The sequence below is a fragment of the Choloepus didactylus genome, chromosome 19, assembly GCF_015220235.1.
Source record: "Choloepus didactylus isolate mChoDid1 chromosome 19, mChoDid1.pri, whole genome shotgun sequence".
Lineage (NCBI taxonomy): Eukaryota > Metazoa > Chordata > Mammalia > Pilosa > Megalonychidae > Choloepus > Choloepus didactylus.
The window spans coordinates 16882687-16902778 of NC_051325.1; the positions used below are offsets into that span (position 1 = coordinate 16882687).

The window sequence follows — 20092 nt, forward strand, 5'->3', positions numbered from 1 at the left end:
ATTTCCATGGCCCCAGTCTGGACTTTATCATTATCTGAAATACCCACATTTTGGAATCTTGACCTTTAACACTTCATTCACTAACCTCAGCTCTCTACTTTTCAGTTCTCACTATTATTCTCAATTTTCCCACTCTTCTATTTCAATGATATTCAATTTTTTTAATACTCCATTTCTCTATCCACCCCACCCCCACCCTAGTCTGATGCTGATAAAGAAAAATGACTCTGTTGATACAACTATAAATCTAATCCCTCCTATCTGGCCCCTCAGTGCTGCCCACAAGTTATTTTTTGTCCCCTGTCAGCTTTCTCTGCCATTCCCATTAGTTGTGCCTGAAATTATGTCTCCCCTGAAGCCCCTATCTCATCCCCTCTTCCCTGACTCTAAGCATTGGCCTTGCTTTCGACTATTTGGAAATAATTGCAACTCTTAAGTGGATATTCCCATCACATCCTCCTCTCTGAGTTACTAACTGAATTTTATCTGCTCATTCCTCTCCCTTTAATTTCAGAGAGAGAGGAGTTCCCTTTTCATGCTTAGGCTAATCCCTTCACTTGTTGATAAAACTCAGCTAACCAAGAGATGAAAATGAATATCTGAGACTGAAGAAGCTCTGATAAAAGACTTGTGATGAATTTAGAAGCAACTTTAATATAGACTAATTTAAGCAATACTATAAATTATGGTTATAAGCAGAAGTGATAGAAAAATAGTGATATATAATAGTGATATATAACAATCATTGGGATGTGGAGGCAGGGAGGTGAGAGAAAGTGTTAGGTTGTTAATGCCCCAATTTTTCAAAGCACTGAGTCAATAACTCACTAAAGCTGAAATGTGTAGCTAAATAATTGACATGTAAATACATGTAATCTTTCTATATTGTGGTGGGTTGAAGCTGTATGTACTCCAGAAAAACATTTTCTTAAATTTAATCCATTCCTGTGGGTATGAATCTATTGTAAGTAGGACCTTTTGACGATGTTACTTCAGTTAAGGAATGGCCCACATCAATCAGGGTGGGTCTTAATATTATTACTGGAGTCCTTTATAAGCAGAGAGAAATTCAGAGAGAGAGAGAGAGAAAGAGAGAGAGAGAGGCCACAGGAAGCAAGAAGCTGAGATTCGATGGAACCTAGAAGAAAAGGGAGAGACCGGGAGATACTGCCATGTTCCTTGCCGCATAACAGGTGGGCCAAGGATCACCAAGAGACAGCCCCAGGACACCAGTCTTTGGGAAGAAAGCATCGCCTTGAGGATGCCTTGATCTGGACTTTCTTTTAGCCTCAAAACCATGAGCAAATAAATTCCCATTGTTTAATCTGAATCATTTCATAGAATTTGCTTGAGCAGCCTAGGAAACTAACCTATATATAAACCATTTATATATAAAATGTATAATCACAAACTCCTAAATATTGTGCACAATCATTTTTTACTTAATTTTAGGGAATGCTATTGGAAAATAATCTCTTTTGTGTGACCAATTTATCTGAAGTTTTCCAATTTTCTTAGTTTTCCTTCAGTTTCCTTTCGTTCTGTTAAATTCTATTATAATTAAATTAAATAATGTAAAATAAAAAATGACATGTATAATGTGATTCCAGTTCTGTAAAACAACTTATTTACCTAATCTATCTCTCTTCTCTCTATACATATTATTAAAGAAATATCTGAAATTAAGTTCCTAATGCTGTTAATTGTTATTTCTGAGTAACAAAATCTGGGATAATTTTTTAAAAATAATTTTTTCCATTCCTTTTTGGTATTGCTTGATTTTGTTTTAATAATGAGGATATGGAATTTTTACAAAACTATTAGTCAATATATTTTCCATGTACTCAGGTATTCTTAACTTACATGAGTTTATTTAATTTGACTATTATCATTTATGACATTCACAAATTCTAAAATTAATAAAAATATTGTCCTTATATTGAAATGTTTGCTATCTCCCAAATGGATGAATTTGCAGTTTTATTTGTTTGTTTAAATCACAAGAGGAAAAATGCTCAATTAGCTATGAAAATTGACACCAAAATAAATTAGATCATTCAACAAGTATTCATTGTAAGCTTAGTTTTGCCCAGTTTTGTGTTCACATAGAAAACAAGACTGACAATGTCCTTTCCCTCAGCTTATATTAAAATTTTAGAATAGTGAAACCCATGTATTCCAGGTGAAAACTATTTTCTCTAATGCCATTACGATACTTTACAAATGTTTTATACCTAAACATATTTTCATATTCTCTGTGTTCCCAAATAAATGGTTCTATATGTCATTCAATTTTTCTGAAATCTTTCTCCCTTGACACAAAGTGAGCATTAAATGAATCTATTTAGGAAAACCTAGGAGAAGAATTGGATATTTATGGAAGTCAGGAATAAATTTAAGTTTACGAATAAAGAACCCCAGGAACATACAGTTTTCTCCTTGTTGACTTTCTAATGACCAATCAACATCCTTTAACAGTCTCAAATCTTTTTTCCTCTATGTCAGAAAATCAGGAGTTTGTATGGTTGCTGTTTCACTTCCAACCTGAGTTTGCTATATTTAATTATTCTCATCAGAGGATCTCAGCACATCACAACACTATACAAAAAGTCACACTCAGGTCACGGAGGCGGGGCAAGATGGCAGACTGGTGAGCTGTATGTTTTAGTTACTCCTCCAGGAAAGTAGGTAAAAAGCCAGGAACTGCGTGGACTGGACACCACAGAGCAATCTGTCTTTGGGCATACTTCATACAACACTCATGAAAACGTGGAACTGCTGAGATCAGCGAAATCTGTAAGTTTTTGCGGCCAGGGGACCCGCGCCCCTCCCTGCCAGGCTCAGTCCCGGGGGAGGAGGGGCTGTCAGCTCCAGGAAGGAGAAGGGAGAATTGCAGTGGCTGCTCTCATCGGAAACTCATTCTACTGATTCAAACTCCAACCATAGATAGACTGAGGCCAGACACCAGAGACTCTGAGAGCAGCCAGCCCAGCAGAGAGGAGACGGGCATAGAAGGAAAACAACACGAGAAGCTCCAAAGTAAAAGCAGAGGATTTTTGGAGTTCTGGTGAACACAGAAAGGGGAAGGGCGGAGATCAGGCCTTGAGGCGCATATGCAAATCCAGAAGCAAGGCTGATCTCTCTGCCCAGGGCACCTTTCCTTAATGGCCCTGGTTGCTTTGTCTATTAGCATTTCAATAACCCATTAGATCTCTGAGGAGGGCCGTTTTGTTTTTTTTGTTTTTTTTTTTTAAATCCTTTTTGCTTTTTCTAAAACAATTACTCTAAGAAGCTCAATACAGAAAGCTTCAAAGAATTGAAATTTGGGCACGTCAAGTCAAGAGCAGAAATAAGAGAGCTCTGAGACAAAAGGCAATAATCCAGTGGCTGAGAAAATTCACTAAACAACACAACTTCCCAAGAAAAGGGGGGTGTCCGCTCACAGCCACCATCCTGGTGGACAGGAAACACTCCTGCCCATCGCCAGCCCCATAGCCCAGAGCTGCCCCAGACAACCCAGTGTGACGGAAGTGCTTCAAATAACAGGCACACACCACAAAACTGGGCGTGGACATTAGCCTTCCCTGCAACCTCAGCTGAATGTCCCAGAGCTGGGAAGGGGGAGCAGTGTGAATTAACAGAGCCCCATTCAGCCATCATTTGAGCAGACTGGGAGCCTCCCAACACAGCCCAGCAGCCCAGAACTGCCCTGGGGGGACGGCACTCACCTGTGACATAGCACAGTCATCCCTCAACAGAGGACCCGGGGTGCACAGCCTGGAAGAGGGGCCCACTTGCAAGTCTCAGGAGCCATACGCCAATACCAAAGACTTGTGGGTCAGTGGCAGAGACAAACTGTGGCAGGACTGAACTGAAGGATTAGACTATTGCAGTAGCTTTAAAACTCTAGGATCATCAGGGAGATTTGATTGTTAGGGCCACCCCCCCTCCCCGACTGCCCAGAAACACGCCCCACATACAGGGCAGGCAACACCAACTACACACGCAAGCTTGGGACACCAATTGGGCCCCACAAGACTCACTCCCCCACTCACCAAAAAGGCTAAGCAGGGGAGATCTGGCTTGTGGAGAACAGGTGGCTCGTGGACGCCACCTGCTGGTTAGTTAGAGAAAGTGTACTCCACGAAGCTGTAGATCTGATAAATTAGAGATAAGGACTTCAACTGGTCTACAAACCCTAAAAGAACCCTATCAAGGACAGCAAATGCCACGAGGCCAAAAACAACAGAAAATTATAAAGCATATGAAAAAACCAGACGATATGGATAACCCAAGCCCAAGCACCCAAATCAAAAGACCAGAAGAGACACACCTAGAGCAGCTACTCAAAGAACTAAAGATGAACAATGAGACCCTAGTACGGGATATGAAGGAAATCAAGAAGACCCTAGAAGAGCATAAAGAAGACATTGCAAGACTAAATAAAAAAATGAATGATCTTATGGAAATTAAAGAAACTGTTGACCAAATTAAAAAGATTCTGGACACTCATAGTACAAGACTAGAGGAAGTTGAACAACGAATCAGTGACCTGGAAGATGACAGAATGGAAAATGAAAGCATAAAAGAAAGAATGGGGAAAAAAATTGAAAAACTCGAAATGGACCTCAGGGATATGATAGATAATATGAAGCGTCCGAATATAAGACTCATTGGTGTCCCAGAAGGGGAAGAAAAGGGTAAAGGTCTAGGAAGAGTATTCAAAGAAATTGTTGGGGAAAACTTCCCAAATCTTCTAAACAACATAAATACACAAATCATAAATGCTCAGCGAACTCCAAATAGAATAAATCCAAAAAAACCCACTCCGAGACATATACTGATCACACTGTCAAACATAGAAGAGAAGGAGCAAGTTCTGAAAGCAGCAAGAGAAAAGCAATTCACCACATACAAAGGAAACAGCATAAGACTAAGTAGTGACTACTCAGCAGCCACCATGGAGGCGAGAAGGCAATGGCACGATATATTTAAAATTCTGAGAGAGAGGAATTTCCAGCCAAGAATACTTTATCCAGCAAAGCTCTCCTTCAAATTTGAGGGAGAGCTTAAATTTTTCACAGACAAACAAATGCTGAGAGAATTTGCTAACAAGAGACCTGCCCTACTGGAGATACTAAAGGGAGCCCTACAGACAGAGAAACAAAGACAGGACAGAGAGACTTGGAGAAAGGTTCAGTACTAAAGAGATTCGGTATGGGTACAATAAAGGATATTAATAGAGAGAGGGAAAAATATGGCAAACATAACCCAAAGGATAAGATGGCCGATTCAAGAAATGCCTTCACGGTTTTAACGTTGAATGTAAATGGATTAAACTCCCCAATTAAAAGATATAGATTCGCAGAATGGATCAAAAAAAATGAACCATCAATATGTTGCATACAAGAGACTCATCTTAGACACAGGGACACAAAGAAATTGAAAGTGAAAGGATGGAAAAAAATATTTCATGCAAGCTACAGCCAAAAGAAAGCAGGTGTAGCAATATTAATCTCAGATAAAATAGACTTCAAATGCAGGGATGTTTTGAGAGACAAAGAAGGCCACTACATACTAATAAAAGGGGCAATTCAGCAAGAAGAAATAACAATCGTAAATGTCTATGCACCCAATCAAGGTGCCACAAAATACATGAGAGAAACATTGGCAAAACTAAAGGAAGCAATTGATGTTTCCACAATAATTGTGGGAGACTTCAACACATCACTCTCTCCTATAGATAGATCAACCAGACAGAAGACCAATAAGGAAATTGAAAACCTAAACAATCTGATAAATGAATTAGATTTAACAGACATCTACAGGACATTACATCCCAAATCACCAGGATACACATACTTTTCTAGTGCTCACGGAACTTTCTCCAGAATAGATCATATGCTGGGACATAAAACAAGCCTCAATAAATTTAAAAAGATTGAAATTATTCAAAGCACATTCTCTGACCACAATGGAATACAATTAGAAGTCAATAACCATCAGAGACTTAGAAAATTCACAAATACCTGGAGGTTAAACAACACACTCCTAAACAATCAGTGGGTTAAAGAAGAAATAGCAAGAGAAATTGCTAAATATATAGAGACGAATGAAAATGAGAACACAACATACCAAAACCTATGGGATGCAGCAAAAGCAGTGCTAAGGGGGAAATTTATAGCACTAAACGCATATATTAAAAAGGAAGAAAGAGCCAAAATCAAAGAACTAATGGATCAACTGAAGAAGCTAGAAAATGAACAGCAAACCAATCCTAAACCAAGTAGAAGAAAAGAAATAACAAGGATTAAAGCAGAAATAAATGACATAGAGAACAAAAAAACAATAGAAAGGATAAATATCACCAAAAGTTGGTTCTTTGAGAAGATCAACAAGATTGACAAGCCCCTAGCTAGACTGACAAATCAAAAAGAGAGAAGACCCATATAAACAAAATAATGAATGAAAAAGGTGACATAACTGCAGATCCTGAAGAAATTAAAAAAATTATAAGAGGATATTATGAACAACTGTATGGCAACAAACTGGATAATGTAGAAGAAATGGACAATTTCCTGGAAACATATGAACAACCTAGACTGACCAGAGAAGAAATAGAAGACCTCAACCAACCCATCACAAGCAAAGAGATCCAATCAGTCATCAAAAATCTTCCCACAAATAAATGCCCAGGGCCAGATGGCTTCACAGGGGAATTCTACCAAACTTTCCAGAAAGAACTGACACCAATCTTACTCAAACTCTTTCAAAACATTGAAAAAAATGGAACACTACCTAACTCATTTTATGAAGCTAACATCAATCTAATACCAAAACCAGGCAAAGATGCTACAAAAAAGGAAAACTACCGGCCAATCTCCCTAATGAATATAGATGCAAAAATCCTCAACAAAATACTTGCAAATCGAATCCAAAGACACATTAAAAAAATCATACACCATGACCAAGTGGGGTTCATTCCAGGCATGCAAGGATGGTTCAACATCAGAAAAACAATCAATGTATTACAACACATTAAAAACTCGAAAGGGAAAAATCAATTGATCATCTCAATAGATGCTGAAAAAGCATTTGACAAAATCCAACATCCCTTTTTGATAAAAACACTTCAAAAGGTAGGAATTGAAGGAAACTTCCTCAACATGATAAAGAGCATATATGAAAAACCCACAGCCAGCATAGTACTCAATGGTGAGAGACTGAAAGCCTTCCCTCTAAGATCAGGAACAAGACAAGGATGCCCGCTGTCACCACTGTTATTCAACATTGTGCTGGAAGTGCTAGCCAGGGCAATCCGGCAAGACAAAGAAATAAAAGGCATCCAAATTGGAAAAGAAGAAGTAAAACTGTCATTGTTTGCAGATGATATGATCTTATATCTAGAAAACCCTGAGAAATCAACGATACACCTACTAGAGCTAATAAACAAATTTAGCAAAGTAGCGGGATACAAGATTAATGCACATAAGTCAGTAATGTTTCTATATGCTAGAAATGAACAAACTGAAGAGACACTCAAGAAAAAGATACCATTTTCAATAGCAACTAAAAAAATCAAGTACCTAGGAATCAACTTAACCAAAGATGTAAAAGACCTATACAAAGAAAACTACATAACTCTACTAAAAGAAATAGAAGGGGACCTTAAAAGATGGAAAAATATTCCATGTTCATGGATAGGAAGGCTAAATGTCATTAAGATGTCAAGTCTACCCAAACTCATCTACAGATTCAATGCAATCCCAATCAAAATTCCAACAACCTACTTTGCAGACTTGGAAAAGCTAGTTATCAAATTTATTTGGAAAGGGAAGATGCCTCGAATTGCTAAAGACACTCTAAAAAAGAAAAACGAAGTGGGAGGACTTACACTCCCTGACTTTGAAGCTTATTATAAAGCCACAGTTGCCAAGACAGCATGGTACTGGCACAAAGATAGACATATAGATCAATGGAATCGAATTGAGAATTCAGAGATAGACCCTCAGATCTATGGCCGACTGATCTTTGATAAGGCCCCCAAAGTCACCGAACTGAGCCATAATGGTCTTTTCAACAAATGGGGCTGGGAGAGTTGGATATCCATATCCAAAAGAATGAAAGAGGACCCCTACCTCACCCCCTACACAAAATTAACTCAAAATGGACCAAAGATCTCAATATAAAAGAAAGTACCATAAAACTCCTAGAAGATAATGTAGGAAAACATCTTCAAGACCTTGTATTAGGAGGCCACTTCCTAGACTTTACACCCAAAGCACAAGCAACAAAAGAGAAAATAGATAAATGGGAACTCCTCAAGCTTAGAAGTTTCTGCACCTCAAAGGAATTTCTCAAAAAGGTAAAGAGGCAGCCAACTCAATGGGAAAAAATTTTTGGAAACCATGTATCTGACAAAAGACTGATATCTTGCATATACAAAGAAATCCTACAACTCAATGACAATAGTACAGACAGCCCAATTATAAAATGGGCAAAAGATATGAAAAGACAGTTCTCTGAAGAGGAAATACAAATGACCAAGAAACACATGAAAAAATGTTCAGCTTCACTAGCTATTAGAGAGATGCAAATTAAGACCACAATGAGATTCCATCTAACACCGGTTAGAATGGCTGCCATTAAACAAACAGGAAACTACAAATGCTGGAGGGGATGTGGAGAAATTGGAACTCTTATTCATTGTTGGTGGGACTGTATAATGGTTCAGCCACTCTGGAAGTCAGTCTGGCAGTTCCTTAGAAAACTAGATATAGAGCTACCATTCGATCCAGCGATTGCACTCCTCGGTATATACCCGGAAGATCGGAAAGCAGTGACACGAACAGATATCTGCACGCCAATGTTCATAGCAGCATTATTCACAATTGCCAAGAGATGGAAACAACCCAAATGTCCTTCAACAGATGAGTGGATAAATAAAATGTGGTATATACACACGATGGAATACTACGCGGTAGTAAGAAGGAACGATCTGGTGAAACATATGACAACATGGATGAACCTTGAAGACATAATGCTGAGCGAAATAAGCCAGGCACAAAAAGAGAAATATTATATGCTACCACTAATGTGAACTTTGAAAAATGTAAAACAAATGGTTTATAATGTAGAATGTAGGGGAACTAGCAGTAGAGAGCAATTAAGGAAGGGGGAACAATAATCCAGGAAGAACAGATAAGCTATTTAACGTTCTGGGGATGCCCAGAAATGACTATGGTCTGTTAATTTCTGATGGATGTAGTAGGAACAAGTTCACTGAAATGTTGCTATATTATGTAACTTTCTTGGGGTAAAGTAGGAACATGTTGGAAGTTAAGCAGTTATCTTAGGTTAGTTGTCTTTTTCTTACTCCCTTGCTATGGTCTCTTTGAAATGCTCTTTTATTGTATGTTTGTTTTCTTTTTAACTTTTTTTTTCATACAGGTGATTTGAAAAAAGAAGGGAAAGTTAAAAAAAAAAAAAAAAAAAAAAAAGAAAAAAGACAAAAAAGGGGAAAAAAAAAAAAAAAAAAAGATGTAGTGCCCCCTTGAGGAGCCTGTGGAGAATGCAGGGGTATTCGCCTACCCCACCTCCATGGTTGCTAACATGACCACAGACATAGGGGACTGGTGGTTTGATGGGTTGAGCCCTCTACCATAAGTTTTACCCTTGGGAAGACGGTTGCTGCAAAGGAGAGGCTAGGCCTCCCTGTATTTGTGCCTAAGAGTCTCCTCCTGAATGCCTCTTTGTTGCTCAGATGTGGCCCTCTCTCTCTGGCTAAGCCAACTTGAAAGGTGAAATCACTGCCCTCCCCCCTACGTGGGATCAGACACCCAGGGAAGTGAATCTCCCTGGCAACGTGGAATATGACTCCCAGGGAGGAATGTAGACCTGGCACCGTGGGACGGAGAACATCTTCTTGACCAAAAGGGGGATGTGAAAGGAAATGAAATAAGCTTCAGTGGCAGAGAGATTCCAAAAGGAGCCGAGAGGTCACTCTGGTGGGCACTCTTATGCACACTTTAGACAACCCTTTTTAGGTTCTAAAGAATTGGGGTAGCTGGTGGTGGATACCTGAAACTATCAAACTACAACCCAGAACCCATGAATCTCGAAGACAGTTGTATAAAAATGTAGCTTATGAGGGGTGACAATGGGATTGGGAAAGCCATAAGGACCAAACACCACTTTGTCTAGTTTATGGATGGATGTGTAGAAAAGTAGGGGAAGGAAACAAACAGACAAAGGTACCCAGTGTTCTTTTTTACTTCAATTGCTCTTTTTCACTCTAAGTATTATTCTTGTTATTTTTGTGTGTGTGCTAATGAAGGTGTCAGGGATTGATTTAGGTGATGAATGTACAACTATGTAATGGTACTGTAAACAATCGAAAGTACAATTTGTTTTGTATGACTGTGTGGTATGTGAATATATCTCAATAAAATGATGATTTAAAAAAAAAAAAAAAAAGTCACACTCAAATTAGCTTTAGTGACAAAAGGAATTTGTCAAGGGAGTCTATTGCTTTTTAAATATATTTCGTGTAGAAGCCATCCATTAATATGTAGCCATTACATTTAGAACAGAGGTGACTGATTTTACCATTAGTGGACTTTAGTGAGTTAATGGACTTTAGCTACAATGAATCCATGTTAGTAAAGAAAGTCTATGTCTAACTTATATTTTGAACTATACTGTGATTATTAGATCTCAAAAAATAACCACAATTTCAATACAGGCTTTCTTTTTATAATGATGGATCTGAGCTCAAATGTAATGAATCCAGAATACTATCTGTTTCTAACTACGCAGTATCAACCACTGCTCTAATGGGGGGGGGGGGGGTTGAACCTCTGGTTTCATGTTTTATTCTTAAAGCCTGACTTCTTTGAATAGTTACAGCTGAATATATAATTATTGCCAACTTAACTATCGCATTCGCTCCCCTTTTGCTCTAAGAGAATGATCTATAACTAATAAGGTCTTTGAAATAGAGGTTGATTACTAGATATTCACTCAATTGAGAAAAAGAGATATAATTTTTCCCTTCTTTTGTGTTTAATCAGGTTTTAACTGAAGACTTTATTTTCTCTGCTCAAAGAGCTCATCATCTACTTTACTACCTACAATTTCTAAGTTAGGAATTTTAGGGAAACAGGAGTCTTCCGAGCTCCCCCTTGCTTGTTGCCACCTACTTCTAATTCCCTAGCTGAACTGCTGTCTGTAAAGAAATGGATCCTCTAGGGGTAATTTTTTTTGAACGTGCTTTCTCTCTGTGCTGATGGCCAATCATCATCTTTTGGTCCAATTGTATTCATTAGTCAAGAAGCACATTTTGAGCACCTATTAATAGTAGGGCATATTGGTTGCCGGTGGGAGAGACAGAGATTTGAATGGGATTTTATATTCTTGTTAGAGAAGATAAATCACAAAGACCTGAAAAGTTGGTTGACAATATGAAAAAGCTTTGAAAGATTATTGTTCTACTTTGACTCGGTCTGTTGGCAAGGCTTGGAGAATAATTCCAGTCACTTAAGAAAAGGACTATTTATTTGTCAGTATGTAAGTTTGGGTCATACCAGTTGCTATATAGATAAAACTGCAAATCTCAGTGCCTTAATCTAACAGCAGTTTATTTATCACTCAGTTGAAGTCCTCTAAATAAGGAATCAGGGACCCAGACTCATTTTATCTTGTGACTCTGCCATCTTTGGCATTTGGCTTCTAAAGTTACTGTTGTCAACAACATCAAGTTTCAGAAAGGAGAACATGGAGAATTAACCTATGGGGAGTTTTTAATGTGTCAAGCCTGGACGAAGTGCACATCCATCACTTCTGCTCATATTACATTGGCTGGAATGGCCCTATGGTCTCATCTATCTGCAAGGGAGGCTGGAAAATGTGGTCTTGCTATGGCCTATGAAGAAGAGGAATGAGTTTGGTGATCAGCTCTTCAGCTTCTGTCATACGTGGCTTATGGCTGGGAAGTGGACCTGGAGAGTCACTGGAAACTCAGACGATATGTCTGAGTCTCCCACAATCTGGATAGGGTCTTTCATGGTTACTGTGCTCCATTCTCCTCTCAATGGCAACTAGCTAGTCCAATTTCCTAAGGAAGCCATTAGGACTGTCCTAGATAATTACAATGGTATTTAATGAATTGAATGCATCAACTGCTTTGAGCCAGGTCATCTCATGGACCACGGTTAGGGATGGGTGTCTATTCCTCACCCAATCTGTTGTCACTCCTGCAAAAGTACAGCCACAGATGCTTTCTTGAATTAAGAATGTGGCTAGGGAACCACCTTATTACTATTATTATTATTACTACTACTACAAATTCTATGTACCCAGCTTTGTGTTCAGAACTTTACATATACTATATTATTTATTTTTCACAACCACCATATTTTATTAATCATTTTTAGATGACAATGAGCCTATGAGGGATCCAATAACATAGCCAAGAGCCATTGCTGTCTGATAACAAATACCATGATCTTTACCTTTCAATGGACTGTTCCTCATTTTCTTCATCCACAAGAGGGGCACTGGGTATAGTGAGTGCTGTGACACAGGTGACTGGTGCCATGGGAAACGGACAGTGTGCTGGTTTGAATGTATTATGTCCCCCAGAAAAAGCCATATTCTTTGATGCAGTCTTGTGGGGCAGACGTTTTGGTGCTGATTAGATTTGCATGGAAATGTGCCCCACCCAACTGTAGGTGATAACTCTGATGAGATATTTCCATGGAGGCGTGGCCCCACCCATTCAGGGTGGGCCTTGATCAGTGGAGCCATATAAATGAGCTGACGGGCAGAGGGAACTCAGTGCAGCTGTGAGTGATGTTTTTGAAGAGAAGCTACAGCCAAGAGGGACACTTTGAAGAAAGCACAGGAGCTGCAGATGAGAGACAGTTTGAAGACGGCCGTTGAAAGCAGACTCTTGCTCTGGAGAAGCTGAGAGAGAACAAATATCCCAACTACAACTAAGAGTGACGTTTTTGAGGAACTGCAGCCTAGAGGAACATCCTGGGAGAAAGACATTATGAAACCAGAACTTTGGAGCAGACACCAGCCACGTGCCTTCCCAGCTAACAGAGGTTTTCTGGACACCATTGACCATCTTCCAGTGAAGGTACCCGATTGCTGATGTGTTACCTTGAACACTTTATGGCCTTAAGACTGTAACTATGTAACCAAATAAACCCCCTTTTATAAAAGCCAATCCGTCTCTGGTGTTTTGCATTCTGGCAGCATTAGCAAACTAGAACAGACAGATTCTATGAAATGGAAGTTCCAAAGAGATAGAGAACACTTGAGTCTAGGTCAACCAGAGGACTTGAGGGATGAGCTTGGACTTTGACCTGCAACCTAATGTATTAATTTGGGGTTCAAAAGGAATTCATGGCAGCCTTGTCTGGGAGAAGTAGCTGCTGTTTTCTCTTAGCTATCATGATAGTAGAACCTGTAATTCCAGAGAATCTAAACTTTAAAGTCTTGTTAGATAGAAATCCTTTCGGAAATATGTGGTTTCACATCTATATCCTATTTTTATTTTCTGAACCATGTTCATCTGGGAAAGTATGAGGCAGGGGATGAGAGAATACTGCTAAAGATCTCTTCTGGGATTAGCTGACAATTGACTGCATGATCAAGGGAGAGTAAAATTATATAATTTGCATTTGATATTGTTGGGATATTAAGACACCATCAAAAGGGCAGGAGTAGACATTCAAAATACACATCTGACAAAAGATTCCTATCCATAATAGGTAAAGAGTTTTTACAAATAAAAAATGAAGAGACAACCCCAAAGAAAAACTGAGTAAAAGACCTGAACAGTTACTGCATAAAAGAGGATATTCAAATCACCAATAAGCATATGAAGAAGTATTTAGTTTCTATTGATCATCAGGGAAATGCAAATTAAAATCATGAGACACCACTGCACATCCACCACAATGGCTAAAAGGAAAACAATGTAAAATATCAAATATTGATGAGAATGTGGAGCAACCTGACTTCCCACATAATGCTGGTGGGACTGTAAATTGTTATAATGTAAATTTGGTATAATTGCTGGTGGGAATGTAAATTTGGCAGTGTGTCTGTGGGAGGCAGAATTCCTAGATGGCCCCCAGGATTTCTGATCCCTGGTATATAATCACATCCCATTGAGTGTGGGTGAGACAGCAAATATGATGAATTTCATGCCTGTGATTAGAGTACACTATGTGACAAAGGTGAAATATTTTTCATATGTAATTCAGGTACCAAATCAGTTGATGTTGAGTTAATCAAAAGGGTAATTATCCTGGGTGGGCCTGAGCTAATCAGATGAACCTGGAAAAGGGATTGGGCCCTTCCTGAAAGAAGAGATTCAGAGGATGAGAGTGTGAGATCTATAAAATATATGTGGCAAGGATCCTCCATGGGGGCGACCTCTAGGAGCTGAGAGCAAGTCCTGGCCCAACAGCCAGAAGGCAAATGAAGACTTCATTTCTATAACTGCAAGGAACTGAATAAGCTTGGAAGAGTAGCTTTCCTTAGTTATGCCTTTAGATGAGGATACAGGTGGCTGGCAGCTTGATGTCAGCCTATGAGGCCTTGAGCAGAGGACTCAGCTAAGATGTGCCAGACTGTGAAATAACAAACCTGTGTTGCTTTAGGGCACTACGTTTATGGTAATTTCTATACCTCAATAAAAACTGAAATCGTCTCCTAAGGCTCAATGTATGCATACCCTTTGAACCATCAATTCTACTCTTAGGTGTATTCCCAACAGAAAGGTGTATATGTGTCCACCAAAATAAATTCACTGCAGTATCCACAGCAACACTATTTATAATAGTCAAAAACTGAAAACTACCCAGATGAGAGGATAGGGACTTACGGGATGTGGAGAATATTTTGTGTTTTTGATCTGTGTACTGGTTATACGTGTGTGCTTAGCTTGTTGAAATGTATCAAGCTGCACTCTTTCCAACATTATATTATACTTCAATAAAAGTTCAAAAAAGGGCCAGAAATTTATTTTTTTAGGACATGTGTACACACATTAGTTAATGACATAGTTCATAGTTTAATACCAAATAAGCGGTAAAAAATAAAGGAAAGGAAAAATGTCAGAACTTTAAAATGGTGAGTCCAAGGCACAGTCCTGAGCAGTCATGGAAGGCTTCCTGGAGGTAGCATAATGTAGAAAAACAATTATTTTGGGTCAAGCAGATTTGGTTTTAAATCTGAGTTCTTTCCCTTATCAGATTTGAGCAGTTACTTAACCTCTTGGAGTCTCAAGTTTTTCATCTGGGAGGTAGGGCAGATGTAAGTAAATTTCTTCCTCATAGGTTTGTGAGGTTAGAATAAAATAGCAGTTTCCTCTAGTGTGCATAATTGATCCTTCATTTGGCTCAATAAATAATGATCAAGAATCTTTGGTGTCCAACACTGAGTACCAGAGAGCATGGGGGGCAGGAGGAAAGTGGTCAAAGACAGTAAGGAGAAGGATGGATTGGGGGTTTCAAATGCAAAACAAATAGCAAAGGTTAGCAGAAATACAGAGCAGAATGAAGAAAACAAGACAGGGCAGTGTCTGGGAAAACTAGAGTAACAAAACCAAGGAAGTTGCCTGTGAAAGTTATGGTCAGAAAACCAGAAATACAGAACATATCGTCCCTGTTTTAAGCAGAAAGACAATGCTTACATCAGTATTTACTTACATACATGAAATGACCAGACAAGGGGTGGAGTACACTAGGCTATGTAGGAGTTGAAATCCATATTGGTCCCAGAGGAATTTGGAGAAGGAAAGCTCACTGTAGCCCATAGTATCAAGGAAGGTTTGAGTCTAGGACTTGAAGGATGGAGAGATGTGGATCCAAGGGAGGAAAAGAGATCTAATTTCTGGGTAGGCGTAGCACCATGCAAAGACTCAGACAGAAGTATCTTGCCATAGACAGCTTTTTACTTTACTTTACTTACCCAGGGCAAAAATCACTGGATTTTTGTTAAAAGACACTATCCAAAAGGTTGAAGGGAGTTAAGGAGAGAGGAGGTAAGGTGGAAGCCTGTTTCTCCTAGATGGGAATTGCAGATTTGAGGCTATGCTGCCAAATCAGTTGTCTCCTTTCCAAAAAGGAATGGGGGACAAAGAGGCCTAGGTATCTGCCATCCCTGATTTCACCCCAAAGTATAAGCTCCCTGAGACTTGAAGGTAAGTATATGTGGAGGTGATTCATGTATGACAGGATTGTCTCTACACCTCTTTGCTCAAATTCCATCATCACAACTGTGAAACCCTCATTGAAACATCTGTAATTTGTGAAAAGGCCACCCCCTTGGAGAAGGAATAATTTAATCCATTATCAATTTCATCTACAGCTAGATTTGGTGAGGTGTCTGAGATCATTTCCTGAGGGCATATTTTCAAAGCAGTAAGCAAAGAGGAGAGAAAACTTCTGAGAAGAATGCCCTTGCCTATACCTGGTAAAAGTGCATGGTTTGGGGTGGGGTGACAGGTAATTCTACATTTTATTCAAGAAATAAAGTGCCCTATATTGCATCCATTTTCAGTGTACCCTAAAGCTCAACAAACCCTGCAGAGCATCTAGCTTAGTTTTGTATGTACTAAGGGATAGAGAGTATGGGTTTCGCCTCTGAAAGATCTGGGTTTAAATCCTGCCTGCCTGTTTTTATCTCAGGCCCCTATTTCCTCATCACTACCATAGGCTCAATAATAAGCATAACCTCCTCAGAGTCGTTGAAGGGGTTAAATGAGAAAGCATGGAGTCCAGCACATAAAAGTAACCTATAATCGTCAGATAATAATAATTATTTGGGGTTGGGGAAAAAAGGAGGGTCTGCTTGTTTACGGGGTTGGCGGCAGTCTTGAAACACTACCCAGACGCTAGGCCGGGGGCGACAGCGGCCGCTCCCTCAGCTGGCGCCTTCTCTCCCCTGCTCCACCCACACTTCCCGGGAGCAACAAGTTCTCAACTGCTGGACCCGCCCGCGCGCCACTGGCAGACACAGAGCCTCCTCCCAGAGCGCTGTCAAACGCGCTGCCAAGCCCACCTGGGGCCGAGATCGCAGCTGCTGCCTCTGCCCTGCAGAGACGGGAGAGCCCGCGGCACCTGAAGGAGCCCTGTGGTGACTGGGAGGGAGTCGGAAGGCGTGGGAAGTCGGGACAGAGAGGACAGCCAGTCGCGTCGTCCTTGAAAGGCAAAAACAACAACCCAAAGCACCCACCGCTCATCTCACGCCTCCCTCCTCCTAATCTGTCTCCTGGGATCCCACTGACCTCCACCCGGTCCTCTGGTAGCCAGACCGCATCCCTGTATACTGTGGCTTCCCACGCCCCGACTGCTCTTCCCACCCTCACTGCCCCCCCACCCCACCCCGCACCAGGTCCCCTAAGGACACTCGAAATTCCTGGCAAGATAGTTCCAAGGAAAAGCGAGTAGTCAGCCACCGCCCCCACCCGGCGCTCTCCTCTCCCCTGTCCCCCTACCATGGGTACCCTGGAGACCCTAGGGAGTCCCGAGGCGTCCAAGGCTGAGGAGCCTCATCTGGCTGCCCAAACAGTTGAACTCTGATAACTTCTTGAAATGGGAATCCCCGCGCTCTCGTGGGAAAGCCAGGCTGGCCGCCCACATACCAAGAGAGGACACCCCGACTTTCCGTAGGGAATCCCCCTCAGAATCCACCTCTCCGGCTCTCAGGGCTGGGAGTTGAGACTAGAAGGCCAACCAACCAGGAGTGCGCTCCAGGGGTGGGCGGGCGGGGGCGGGGGCTAGGGAACTGAAGTTCCGCCCCGATTGTGGAGGAGAGACCAGTTCAGGTCTCCAAGTCTCCCGGAGCCAGGGAGCTTTGTTCCTGGAAAAGAGAAGGGACTGAAGTCCCTGGGAGGGAAGTCTTCCCGATAAGGGGCCCGAGGAACACCGAGATCACTGGCTGTGTCCAAGCTTCGAGCCCTGTCCGTCGGAAACTACTCTTTCTCCAGGGATGGGGGAGTGGGAGACATCCCTGACAGAGCAGCCAACGCTAAGCCAAGCGGTTAAGCACATCACCCCTCCAACCCAGGCAGCCTGGATAACTTGGTACCTCGGACAGCAGCCCGGGCGCGCGGCGTTGATCGAAAAATGGTTAGTCGGTTTTCTTCACCAAGTCAAAGGGCAATAAATTATTTTTATGACCTTACAAGTGCCATCCGAAGGACATTTTAATTACATAACCCCTGAGAGATCACCGGAGGCAATGTCGTGTTAAACAGCCGATGGCAAAATATCTGCATGGCGTGAGAAAGAGAGCAAACTTGCAAATCTGCAATGAGATTGCGCAGGGCTGCCCCCGTTTTGAAACATTATGTGAAATGCAAGGGAGACCTTACCTTTCGGACTCCAAAGCCATGTTCTGCTGCAACTTGGCGAGCTTCCTCCTCTCCCCCTTTATGCAACTCCACAAGAAAATGATTCGTGAAGACCGGTCTCTCGGCAGATGCAAAAGCCATGACACAGAAGAGGAGCCCGGCGGCCGCCTTCCACTGGGAGACACAGCCACCCTTCATCTTTCTTCGGGAGTGAAAAGTGGTGCTGGAGGCGCACAGGCTGGTTGAGCAGGGGCCCCGGAGGGAAGGTGCAAATCAAAATATATATAGTTTTTTTTTTTTTCTTTTAAAAAATCTTAAAATAAGGGAAGAGGCTAGCTAGGGGCTTGGAAAGCAGCAAAATCAATGTGTGTTCTCCTCCAGCATCTGGTTGGCGGGGACGCTGTGTAGTCGGCCGGCCAGGCTCGCTTGCAGGGGTGCGAATGTGGGGAGCCGTGTGTATCTGAGAGAAAGACCAAGTGTATGTCTGGGCTGGATGCTAAATCTGCATTTTCAGCTCCTCCTCAGCTCCAACTCCACAGGGGCTGGAGGAGAGCACCAGCCCGGGTGACGTCCTCCCGCTAAAGGCCAATGAGGGCGGGAGAAGCGGCGGGCCCCGCCCTGGGCCCCCCAGGCCCGCCCTTTTCCGCCCCCGGCCGGGGCCGCCTGCATCTGCCAACTGGGGGCGCAGCACGGCGAGCCCAGCCCCCGCCCATTTCAGCACCCCGGAGAGCTCCTCCACCTCTCCTCCTGTGCCCGCCACGCGCAGGAAAACCCCCCCAGCTGTAATCAGGCTGGTGGCGCCGAAGTGATGTCATTGTTTGTGGAAATCTGTAACCTCGGGAAAGGGAATTACGATGTGTGCTGCTCTCAGAAGCCCCAAGGGGAGCTGGGGCACCGGCCTCTCCCTATTCTACTTCCCTGCTTATTTCCCGCTGCAAAACAAAACACTCCACCTCTCCGTCTCTCCCTCCCTCCTTCCCTCCCTCCCTCCCTCTCTCCCTCTCTCTCTCTCAATCTCACACACACACACACACACAAACACACACACACACACATACACACGCAAGACTTACTTGCCTCCCTTTCTCCCAGTAACAAAGCAAATATTAACCCTCCTCCCGCCACTTTGGACAAATCCCAGAGGATATTTGTTTCCCTTCCTGGCACGGGGATGATTGGGAAACGCAGTCTCCTGGATGGACCTAAGAGCTGATTCAAGGGGGAGAGAGGGCAGGGACGCGCTAGTTTTCTTCCTTTTTTCTTTTCTTTTCTTTTCTTTCTTTCTTTCTTTCTTTTTTTTTTTTTCCTGTACGCTCTGGGAAGGTCTGGAACTAAGTAGCAGCGAAGCCGAGCAGGCGATTAGGCTCGCCCCCGTCAGCGATTGTGATTAGAAGAGACTCCTCCAGGAGTCTGGGCTGCTCTTCTGAAACTGCCTTCAGGAGGACGCGGCCAGGACTGACACGCCTTGTGGTGCATTCTCAGACTTGGAGACGCCTGACTGCACAAGGACAGAGGGTGCGCGTTCTATGCCACCGATTGCCAGGCGCTGAGCCAAGTCTCCTGCTGAGCATCCTCGACTGGGGGCGAATTCAGACCAGGTGGTAGGGGTCAGCTAAGTTACCCAGTCAAGGAACAGGCGCATACACTCTCGACTCTGCTAACTGCTGACGCCGGACTTCTTCCTGCCCCAAAGGGAGGAAACAGGCTCGCGCTGTC

General features: G+C 42.0%; 1 protein-coding gene across 1 annotated transcript in view; it reads right to left on the reverse strand.

Moving 5' to 3' along the window:
• The window catches only part of PCSK2 (proprotein convertase subtilisin/kexin type 2), a 262301-nt gene extending 243412 nt beyond the window's left edge, over positions 1 to 18889 (reverse strand). Inside the window, exon 1 of the mRNA XM_037811924.1 lies at positions 18398 to 18889. Within this exon, the coding sequence (XP_037667852.1) occupies positions 18398 to 18574 (177 nt within the window). The 5' untranslated portion in view covers positions 18575 to 18889. The remainder of the gene's footprint in view (positions 1 to 18397) is intronic.
• Between the last annotated feature and the right edge of the window lie 1203 nt (positions 18890 to 20092).